Raw genomic sequence first — 12676 nt, forward strand, 5'->3', positions numbered from 1 at the left:
GAAATACTGTATTAATGTTTGCATCTAGTACAAGCGTGTCAGTACATGTAGTTTCAGAAGTAATATTACATATACTTTATTCACTTAATTTGGAACGGTGTTATGTTGCTACAATATTAAAACCATTACTTCAAATAAATGTATGGTGTCATCATGAACTCTTGCGAAAGTCACGGCGAGAAGGTTGTACGGCTCGTCCATGAAGAACACCTGAATACACCCCTGGTTATATTTGGGTTCCTGCTGTCTCCTTCCGTGTATTTAGAGTTCTATCGTGTTGTACGTTTTTTTCATCGTTTGTTTATTATGGTAATCTCTATGTTGTCTTTTCAAAAGATGTCCCCTTGCTTTAACTACATGCTTTTCTCGAACATATTATCTGTAAGATGTGTATATCAAATATATTCCTGTACTTTTTCACATGTTCAGTCTTGAAGTAACATTTAAAACATTTATAATATAATATATAATGATCTAGTGTACTTTATATCTATCATCATAATTTGAAAGAGTAATCATGGGAACTCAGGTTATATCGGTAATCAAAGAATGTAATCCAGGGACAAGGGCCAGAAGTGGAAAACAGACATACAGAACAAAGAACATAAAGTTACTAAAATCATACATACAAAGAAACAAAAGCAAATGAGCAACTCGGACTCACTAAAAACTGGGAGCATGGACCAGATGCACCGGTAGGGTAAGCATCCTCTGCTTTTCTAGAAACACCTGGCGAGTTGTTCATAAAAAGTCATGTCCGGGGTAGACGAAGGAGGAAAGGAAAACTATGACAAGGTGAACAGATCAGTTTTCATGGCGCAGATGGATACACCGTTGCGATCCACGATTTCATGGTGACGACCATAAAACTTCTGTAGTGATGACTTCAATCTTGTAGCAACATTACTCTGTACCAGAAGCCTATTTGTTATACGAGTTGTGATATGAACACTACATACGCAGGTGCTGAAGGGATGTTGCCACAGATAAAATGAAAGTTGACAGTTCTGAATGAAAAGTCATCACGTTTGTCGTAACGTTTGGTCAATAGTTTACCTTTACCATCGATTTCTAAGTGTAGGTCAAGATATGATTCTGACCTCAAAGTGTCTGTATTATTCTTTATCTCAAGTTCTTTGGGGGTAGATGCCATGGATTTAATTCCCAAAATTAGGATTGTTAAAAGATAATACGTCATCTATATAGCGGAAACTGAGATTAAAGGATCTAGCTAAACGATATTCTTTCGTTTGGATTAGATCAGATGTAAAGGCAGCTTCATACATGTAAGAGTGAAGGAATAGGTAAGTAAGAAGAGGAGCTATTGTTCCCATTGGAATGCCGACCGTTTGTTGAAAAACGCATCCACCACACAGGGCAAATATGTTGTCGATTAAATATTCCAGTATTTTATTAATATCTTCTTCTGTATATTTGGAAAATGATTTGGAATTACTTTGGAAGTGTGAGGAATCTCTACCAAGAACTATATATTTGTATCTAGGTGTACCATCTTGTTTTGAAAAACAACGATGTATAATGTTTTTGAATCGGGATTTTAACCGAGTATGGGGAACAGAAGTATACAGTGTTGAAAAATCATAGGTTTTAATGCTATTATATTCTGATAATAGTCTTGAACTGATTGTCTCCAAAACTCTTTCGAATTTTTCAGGATCCACATTGCATTAATACCACTACGGAAGTAACAAGTGTTGTGGTAGGACTGCAGACCCTCTGTGACAGCTGTGAGTATAGACGCTAAACGTTCTGATAAGGATTTGATGGTACATTTCGCAGATCCAGCTATGTAACGTTGTTTGTTTGGATTCTTGTGGAGTTTAGGTGTCCACTACATGAAAAACGCTTTGGATTTATTCCAGTATCACAATGTCAGGATTTAAAAGTTGTAGAATGAGTATGAATACTTAAGAGTGTTTATTTCCAAAAAAATATACTTGTATTTTTATCTTTGTTGTGATCATTCTTTAGAATGTTCACTGAACTTCTTATTACAATGTTACGTCTTTGTGTCGATCCTAAAATTTTATAATTTCTGTTGCACTTCCAACGACCAATGTATTAATGTTTCAATTTTAATAAAAGAAACCTGAACAAATAATATCCAGAAATAGTTAGCATTGTTTTATTTTTAAATGCAATGATATCTGTCAACACAATACCATATTTTTATTACAACAAATATATCATACAAAGCGAGTGAAAACAAAAAAAAAGAAAATCTTTTATAATTAATCTACAAATTGCACCACAATTTAGAAAAATGACAAAGATGTAAGTGATTTTAGGGTCATAAATTTAAAGTGGTTCTTCTTTAAAGTCGGTGACAAACCCATAATAGTTGACTCCTCTAAAAACTCCCTGTTCAGTCCAGGTCTTGTTACCTTGTTTCAGCACTGCGATATATGGTACATCATATCTTCCTTCAGTCAGAACGGAGGAAAGTATTAATCTGCAATATTATTGTAAGGAGAGATGCTAATGTAACTAATATTAATTTTTCATTTTATGTTTCGTCATTGATTTTTGATATGTTAAGCACTCCTATGTTACTTATATTACTGATCGTATATTTGTTAGATAGTAACCATAGTATGTCTCCCACGGCGCAATCATCAGTCAATATGAAAAAGTGTATGGCAAGCCACAGTAGACAAAAATTTATTTTTTATATTAAAAAATGATTTTCTAATATTACAAAATAAATTTCCAATATTTATAGAATATTTTTTATTATCAAAAATTCATTTTTAATATTAAAAATTGCTTTTTTAATACTAAAAAAATCAATTTCTGATATTAGAAAATATTTTTTGTAATATTAGGGAAAAAATGCTTATATTAAGTTATGGATTTTTAATATCAAAAATTCATTTTCTGACATTAAATGTTCAACCTGATTCTAATATTAGAGAATAATTTTTTTTATATTAAAAACATGATTTCTTAAAATAAGAAAATTAATTTACTGATATTAACACTTCAATTTCTAATATTAACAATTCAATTTCCAATATTAAAAGATATGGCTACTTGTCCACTTTGGCTTGCCATTTAAGTGTATTTGTTGAAAATTATAAACAGACTTTACATAATAATTATAATAAAGGACATAGAAAATTAACTCAATTTGATTGATATCCAAGAAATACCGTTGTGTTTTCGTTAATTGTATTTTATATGTCGTTCATTGTTGCTTTATTTAAAAATCACCCAATAAAATAGAACAGCAACAACTATGAAGAAAAAAGATAACTGAAACCCAACAGTATTTTTCCGACACAGTCGGTATAGTTTCGCTTTTTACCCTTTGACCTTAAAGACGCTCTTCCATGGAAACGCAAGTCACCTGATAGCAATTATATTTTTCCGATTGGCCAAATACTGGTAACTTAGTGGCGTTCGAAAAAAAAAACTGTATCGTAATTACGTGCCATGTGTTATTTTCTTGAATGAAAGGTAGAAAATTATAAGCAAAATGGACAAGATTTTACTGCGTCGGATATCATTTTTAAAGATAGTACTTGTTTTGATTATCAACTAAGCCATTTTCGATTATATACATTGCATGGCCACTATGAAATATATTATTAAAATGCAAACATGATACTGTTTTCTTGGTTCTGCAAAACGTGTTTTAGCAAAATATTTATTTTTTTTCCTTCTGATTAAACAAATGCACCTTAAAAACAAAGTATCGAATAAAGTAATTATATTATATGTAGTTTAAATTAGGTATTGGACTTACTGAGTTCTAGCTGGAATCCTTGAAGGAAATTTGACCACCCATTTCTCTGTCTTTGATGTGCGTGTCCCAGTTTTACTTCCAACTTCGTAGCTTGCTGTTGCACTCATTGTTAGCTTACCTTCACTCAGAACCGGTATCCCAACACTCATTTCCATTGATGCTAAAAATAAACACCGAGTGAAAATTTACAAACAACTATGCCTAGTGTTTGTGTATAAATTTAATCATTATGTAGCCATCTCAACTCCAAAATTGCGTCATTGTTTCTTCTGTATGTAACAACATCTTCGACTTTATTTTAAAAAGACTACACGGGAATCCCTTTTTAATGTGGGCTGCTTTACATAAAATCCTTCGCATGAAATTTGTTGCATCTTTCAATGTAACAATCTACAGTTCTGGAAGGAAAACTGACCAGATAGAAATGACTGTTCGAAACGACACCAAGACTGACCTTACAGACATGTCTGTTGAGAGCTAAACCAAGACAGACCAGACAAACATGACTGTGGAAAGTTACCGACCAGACATGTATGATTGTTAAGAGCTACACAAAGACTGACAATTCAGAAATGATTGTTGAAGATACACCAAGACTTACAATTAACTACCACACAGAAATGGTTGTTGGTAGCCACAGTAGTTGATGACCGCATTGTACAAACCTGTAATGCTTGTTCCTTGTTTCCAGTGAAATTCGTACGTATTATCCTTTGTTATGCTTTTTTCCGTGGTTATCGACAGGTTTTGTTCTACAGATGAGTCATTTATTTGTGTCCACTGGAACACCACAGATGGTTTGTTGGTAATAATGGCTCTACTCAGGTCGAAGTCAAATTTCAAAATAGTAATAGGACCGGATGGTTTCTAGAAAAATAAACGTGCAAAGGTTGTCAAATTAACAGTCCATTAATACCTAGTAAAATTTCATTGCAGAATTAAACGCAGTGACTGTAAATGTTTTATGACAACAATTATATATACAATCAACACTGGCCGCATTATCATGTTTATCTGAAATCGTGTTATATACTTCTCAAGTGTGCATATCATAAAGTTGGTATCTATTACGACTTCGACTTACAGTTTGAATTGCTCTCATTGATGAAATGCTATCATTAGGAAACGATCCTTCAGAAGCAGAGAGGCTATGTCCCCCTTGTAAATAAAATGACTGCTTCCCTCCGAAATCCCTGTCAGTGTATGCGACCCACCTGAAGCAAAAAAAGTAAAATTCAATTCTTAGCCGAACGTTTTGGTTTTATTTGCAAAAGGCATCAGTCTTTTTAATCAAAAATTTGTGATCATTCTAGTGAAAAAAAACACAGGCTGAAGAATAATATTAGGTATATGAATTATATTGTTTTTATATGTTCTATGCATTCAGAACTTTATATGTTCTTATCGTATGCATGTATACAATATGTTCATCTATTCAAGAAATTTGAGTATTTTTCCTTGATATTGTGCGAGACTATGCTAGTTAATTGGTGATTGCATTTCCTCCCAATGAATTGACCTTCACCTACCAGATTCAAATAAGTTATTTTCGAAGTTCAAACGAGTAAATTACGAATTTCAAATGAGTTTCCTTCGAAATTCAAGTGCGACGTAGTGGGAAAAGACTCACGCATGCAACGTACATCGCTAAATGAAAAGGTGGACGTGCAAAATAAACATGAGTTAACATATACTCTGAATCAGTGGTAGGTTTTCCGGGGAATCAGGATTCCAACGGTAACAGACAACAGACTAAACATTCGGTTCTCATGGTGAAGATAGATACACCATAACGAATCACGAGTTTGTAATGAAGAGCATTAGAATTTTGTAGTGATCACTTTAATATTGCAGCAACAACACGCTGTTCCAGAAGCCTAGTTGTGAGAAGTCCACAACGGTACATAAAGTCCGTGTGGTTACGGCAAGCTATGGCATAACGTAGGTGTTGTGATATGAAAACTCCATACGCATGTAATGAAGGTTGTTGCCAGAGATGAAAAGAAAACTGACGATGATGAACAAGAAGTCATCGCGTTTGTCGTACAGTTTAGTCATGAGTTACCCCTTTCCTTCGATCTCTAAGTGTAACTCAAGAAATTAGGCCGACTTCATATGTGTGTTATATCCTGGAAAAGTCGTTTTGGTTATAGATGATAATCCAATGCTGATAATACTGTTTGTCATCTTTGATCAATGAAAACTTGAAGTATTCAAATACACAATATAAAGTTCCATTACTCAGAATGTATCTATTTTGTTTATTTTTCTGTTACTTTACATGTTACATGAAATGAAAATAAATATACAAAACAATAGAGCAAAATACTTACGCTCCAGATTGAACCCTGATAGATGAAACCCTGTCGTTGAAGTCGTACCATTTAAGATTCAGTGCATCAGCGGTTAAATTCAAACTTCGACCCCAATAGTTACTATCAGCGTATAGAGTGCACGACGGTGGGTCAGAGAAATCCTATCGAATAAAGTTCATACTCTATTATTATCTGACTAGAAATGTGTATACATTGTACATGAGTCGTCTTCTATTTATATACAAGAAAACATTGAATTATCAAAAAAACAAAAACAGTAAAAAATTAACAAAGCACCAATAGCTTATTCAAATCTTTAATATTTAACTTGAATCTAAGAGATAATACATACATAGTTGATCAGTTTTACAGAGGAAGCCTTGTCGTTATATCCAGACACATTTACTCTATCACCCTCCTTTACTACATAAATGTTTCCTTGGTAATTTATATCACTGAAGAATATCCACCTACAGATATAAGGAATTTGACGTAATATAAACAATGTGCATGATTGTAGTAATATTTAGGGAAAAGGTCGAAGCAAATAAATCTGCGCCAAAAACAACGGTCGATTAATAATAAAAAGAACAGCATGAAAATATTCAAAATACTAAATATAAGTGAGCATCTCTAACTCTTATGGGACACAGACTTTTTTGCCAGTCTTTTGAGAGTCCCTTGCTTTCTAAAAACATTCACAAAGTTCATATGTATAGTACGCTCATGAACATTTTGTAACTCTCAAAATTGTACCTAGATTCTCGTATATCTTGTCATTAGTAATTTTGCCAACAACTTGATTTGTTATCCTTTTCTATTCCTTTACATTTATCATCTCCATTTTACTTTATTTTTTCAAATGATTCATTCAATTAATCATATTACTATCAATTAAAAAATGAATAGTTAGGGGAGCACCAAAAATGAAATATATTAAGTTACTTTACTTTATTTGAAGTAAGTAAGTATGTTTACACATCCAGTGTCTAAATAAAAAGAAAAAATAAATTCGTCTCTAAAGTTTTAGAGTTTTCTGATTAAAAGTGCAAGCAGCATAAAAAATAAACGATTCTGATAATTTTCATCATTTCTATGATTTTCCTTTTATAATTTGTAGTTAAGTACATACACTCCACCTTGAACGTCAACGCTGGACAGAGTATCATTGAAACCGACATTGACGAAGTTAGGAATGCTCTCCGTGAACGTAACTGTCCTTCCTTTAAAATCTTTGTCTTTATAGAGAGTGATCTGTAAATGATAAATTCAAAACATTTGACTTTAAGGTTGGCACAGATGGGGCCTAGAACTTTAAAATTAACACAACTGGTGTCTAGACTTTAAGGTTAGCACAGCTGTGGTCTAGACATTAAGGTTAGCACAACTGGGGTCTAGAACTTTCAGGTTAGCGCAACTTGGGCCTAGAACTTTACGATTAGCACAACTGGGGCATGAGCGATAAGGTAAGCACAACTAGATCCAAGTAGTAGCACAACTGGGGCCACCCAAACAGACTGATTTTCTTGATTTATTTGAGGAACTATACAAAAGATCGATCCAGAAAATGAGTCGTGGACTTGAACATTGTTTACTAAACGACAGAAAGCCAAATCACAAATATAAAAATATGCTAAATGTATATCGTCTAAAACAAATTTTAATTAAACAAACTAGAGTAACCAATAAAAGGAAGTCTTTATGATACCATATCACATGTTAAACTATTGACAAAGGCAGTCAAACTAGAGTACCTCCGGTTCGTCTAAATGCCTAAATGATCATATGTTAACCCATTGTACTAGGGAAGTGAACAAAAACGCAATAAATTGTACAAGTGTGACTTCAAATAATTTTGTTTAACAGTACAGTCGTGAATTGCTTGGGATATATTTAAAGACATTTTCACAACAATTTTGAATAAAGTAGCTCCACAAAAGGAAGTAAAGATTAAAAAGCATACTGGGCCTTGAATGAATTCGGAAATTTTGGAGAAAAAAAATTCAGAACTCGATCATCTTTTAATCAAATAGGCAATATTCAACTGTATTCAAATTATTGTAAATTCAGAAATAAAGTACAGAAATTGGTAAAAGATGCAACATGAGACTTTTTTAAACAAAATAGAGGAAAATGAAGAAACTATGACAGCAATAAAAAAAACTCAAGGTATAGTAAAAGCAAAATGATTCGGCCAAAATTGTTCTAAATATAGATGGTAAATATTGTCACGATCAAACAGGTATTGTTAATTATTTCAATAGCTTTTTTACTAGTGTAGCCAAATCTTTGATTAAGATGCTACCAACAGCAAAATGCATTTTCTCTTGTAGTTGTGATGCAATAAAGAAATTTTATGACAAGGTATTTCATAATAACCTTAATTAGAACCTGTCACTGAAAATTAGAACCTGTTGCTGAAAATTTTGTACCGAAAGAGTTACAGAAGTTTAATAGTAGTAAAGGTACAGGACTTGATAGAATCCCATCTAGATTTTTAAAAGATGGAGCAACCGTATTGACAAAACTAGTTACTTATAATAAATTTGGTAATTAGCAGTGAAATTCTTCCTGATGACTTAAAATCTGCTACGGTTTGTCCAATTTACAAAGAAAAGTAGCCGACTCAAAGTTGGAATTTACTGACCAGTGAGCATTTTGGCAGTCGTTTCTAAAATTCTTTACTTTCACATCAAGATCCAAATATTATTTCATTAAGCCTTGGTCGTGAATTTAGATTATGCTGTGAGTGGTTGGTGGACAATGAATTATCTCTCTATCTCAGAAAAACTGAATGTATAATATTTCGATAAAAAAAAAAATTAAACAAGTATTAGCTTTCCAACAAAGCTTGCCCGACTTAGCATTTAATAAATATTTTAGCTCACATATATGTGCAGGTCAAGATAATTAGAAGTTTGCTGACTTGGTAGAATTAAAATTTAGGTTGGTATTTAACAGAATCTCTTAGCGATAATTGTTATAGGCAACTAGACATCGATGAGATGCCAACCATCTCGGTGGGCCCTGTCAGTGGGGACCAATATTTGCTCTCTATTTGTTTTTGTAACACACACAACAAGATGAATAGACACTACATATCTGTCACATGCATTCCATTGTAGATAGTGGATAAATATGAGAGGAAATGTTTTGACAATAAAAAAGAAATGGAAAATAAAATAATTTGACTTTGAGGTCAAAGTTCAAAGCTCAGGGTAATCAACTATAATATGCGACATTTTATCTGGAGGTACTCTATCCACATGCACAATATCAAAAGCCCATTACATAAGATAAAAAAGTTACATCCGAAACAAGAAATTACATGTACAATGTAAAAAGCTATATTTCAAGCTCAAGATCAATGAACTTCATCAATGGTATGCAACACATAGTTCAAGATGATATATCCACATAAAAAATATCAAAAGCCCATACGACAAAAAAGTTACAGGAAGGACAAGAAATTACCACTTAAAATCAGTAATTTAACCTGAAGGTCGAATGTCATCATCGATGGTACATACACTAGAGTTCGTTTTGAGATGATCCAGCCACATGCCAAATATCAAATCCTATCTCAAACGACATACGAGTTACAGTCGGGGCAAGATTTTGTGACGGACGGACGGGTGGAGCAAGGTCTATAGGGCGACTGCCACTTTTTGTGGCGGGACCCTAATAATTCTCTGAAATAATTGGTTGTTGCTCTCATCTGGTCTAAAAGTATGTTTGATACTATTTTGAGAGGAAATATTCAAAGTAAGGTTGATTTGGTAGTTAATTACTTTCCATGTAAACAATTTGCATAGTCCTAAGCTTGACTCTGTGAATGAAGTGTTATTTGTAGGTGGTAATTTGACCTATTTTAGGTGGGATATTGACGGACTGTCAACTGGAGCTTAGACTTAAAGGTAAGCACAACTGGGGCCAAGAACTTTAAGGTTAGCATAACTGAGGTCTAGTCTAGAACTTTAAGGTTAGCAAAACATGGTCCTGGACTTTAAGGTTAGACAAACATGGGCTTAGACTTTGAGGTTAGCACAACTGGCGTCTTGACTTTAAAATTAGCACAACTGGGGTCTTTACTTTAAGATTAGCACAAATTCTGGCTTAGGCCTAAAGTTAGCTTAGCTGGCGCCTATACTTTAGGGTTAGCACAAGATGGGGCAAGACTTTGAAGTTATCACAACCGGGGTCTAGACTTTCAGATTAGCACAACTGGGGTCGTTACTTTAAGATTTGCACAAATTCTGGCCTAGACCTAAAGTTAGCACAGCTGAGACCTATATACTTTACGGTTAGCACAACTTAGGCCTAATGACTTTCAGGTTAGCATAACTGTGGTCTAGACAGAACCAGAAATAAGTTAATGTATATGTAGTATATCTGTTTATTAACAACAAACTGTTACAATATAGTATTCAACAAATTGGCTGATTTTTGTGCGATACCATCAAGTCTTTCATTTAACGAATTTGTTACAATAGTTAAAAGCCGTATCGTAATTACAATACATATGTGTAGCATAAGTTATTGGTAACATAATTAGATCATAACTTCTAGTATAAGGAAAAGGATGCTAAGTGGCATTAGACCTAGTATATACACGTAGTCAGTAAAAACGTGCAAGAATTTAAAATAAAATAAAAAATATGTAACAGAGTAATCATGGTTATTAAGTATACGAGAATTTATTAACTTGCCTTAGGGTCCATGTCGATGGTAGAACGTGGATAGATGATAGAAGAAATGCATGGATTAATATACAACAAGACAGGAAACCATAGCTGTCAAAGGGAGAAGAAAACGGACATGTTGACGAAATTTTATACCGACATAAATAAAAAAACAGGAAGCCCTTTGTAAATACAAGTTGTTTGTTGTTCGTATTGAATAAACATCTATCACATGCTAAAGGTATTTCCGAAAACAGGATATTTTATGAAGTTGGTTATTTCAATTAAAAATGTACATTGAATAAAAAAAGTACAAAATTTAATCAGAATTGTCTCTCTTTACTCAGCAAACTTAATACATTGGAAATTTTTATCAGTCCTTGTTTAATTTACTGCATTTCTTTCAAGTTATTTTTATTTATTTATTTTTTTTTTTTTTGTGTAACAAAGAATGACAGGAATTGCTGGTTTAGATTAACTCCCGCATATTGCACATTTCATCCCTGCCCCTCGAGCCCTGCCCTCATGACAAACGTTATATTCATGACATTACTGATTTGTGATTTTCTTATTATAACACTCACTAATTAAACTTAAGTGCGAGAAATACGTGTATAGGTAAATACGATAATTATATGTTAGCTATCAACAGTGTTATGCTTTGACAGTAAAATTTTATAATAATAAGAATTGTGTCAATACTAATAGTGGAGAACGGAGTGATTTCATCTAATATAATTACCAGACAATGGCTTTCTACATAAGTGTACATTACAAATAATGAAGTTTACATTAGAGCAAACGACGAAGCTCTGTTAACATTTGATATCTAAAAGCTCTATAGATTACATTACCACAAAGTCTGACAAATATAGAAGGTCACCCTTTCTCTACATCATTTTATGTTGTCTTTCTATTATGGGTCACACATACAAAACACTTGATCAACACAGTGGAATTCAGTAAGAAAAAATGTACTGTTTATATTCTCAAAACATCATTGACCGATATTAATAAAGAATAAAATCATGATTACACAGACGAGGGTGAAATTTAGTAACAAAATTTAACGCAAATTTTAAAAGTCAAGGCTATCAAGAATATTATCTGGCGCAGAAAACAAAAATCATATGGAATACAGTAAAATGACTATTGTAACTTGATATATAAAAGAACGTGTTTTTAAAGATACGTAGTGTATTGAAACACAAAACCATGACAATTCGTAAGAGTATAGTGATGGACGTTAGTCCCCTTCCCCAATTTTAAGATTTATAATTGACAGGAGTAATGGACGTCCCAAGCTACTGACCTATGCAAATGGATATTTACATAAACTTACAAACAGAAATAAAACCCAAAATATCAAGGAAAATGTGCATTCTATAGATATTACTTTTCATTTCATTTCATTTATTACACTTTATAAGCCTGATCATTGGCCTTCAGGTAGCAGCCAATACAACTTACCTCGAACCAATGACAAACCACTATCCAAAACAATTACGTGATGAAATTTTATATAACTCTGAATATTGCCTAAAAACAAAATCTGCATACTTGGCCCTAGGTGAACAAACACTGTAACGACCAACATTTACATACTTATTAAATCAAAAGGCTCATTTATACATATTGGCTAATTGGGACGGAGTGTCAACAACGTCATATGTAGATATCCTGGAACATGAATGGATCAAAATCGTTATATATATATATATATATATATATATATATGATATGCTATACACGTGTTTCAAGGATAACCTCTCATCATCATTAGAATCGATTATACAGAAAGTTCCTGATGCAAATGTTTATACAAAAACTCAAAACTAAACCTATCCAAACAGGAAGCCATCACTGAGATTATGTACAATACAAAGATTGAAGCCGCAGTGTTTTGGGTA

At 33.0% G+C, this 12676-nt stretch overlaps 1 protein-coding gene across 1 annotated transcript; it reads right to left on the bottom strand.

Annotated features, from left to right (window-relative positions):
- Positions 1 to 2132: 2132 nt before the first annotated feature.
- On the bottom strand, positions 2133 to 10943 carry LOC148622953 (epidermal differentiation-specific protein-like). The gene is made up of 8 exons (XM_088573339.1): positions 10794 to 10943; positions 7217 to 7338; positions 6437 to 6554; positions 6103 to 6245; positions 4854 to 4983; positions 4435 to 4636; positions 3770 to 3929; positions 2133 to 2473 (listed from the first exon to the last, which is right to left on the bottom strand). The coding sequence occupies exons 1-8, from the start codon at positions 10803 to 10805 to the stop codon at positions 2320 to 2322; spliced, it is 1041 nt and encodes a 346-aa protein (XP_088429465.1). The 5' UTR covers positions 10806 to 10943; the 3' UTR covers positions 2133 to 2319.
- Positions 10944 to 12676: the final 1733 nt, after the last annotated feature.

The sequence above is a fragment of the Perna viridis genome, chromosome 3 (assembly GCF_037379345.1).
Source record: "Perna viridis isolate PV_CMFRI_1.1 ecotype Kerala chromosome 3, ASM3737934v1, whole genome shotgun sequence".
NCBI lineage: Eukaryota > Metazoa > Mollusca > Bivalvia > Mytilida > Mytilidae > Perna > Perna viridis.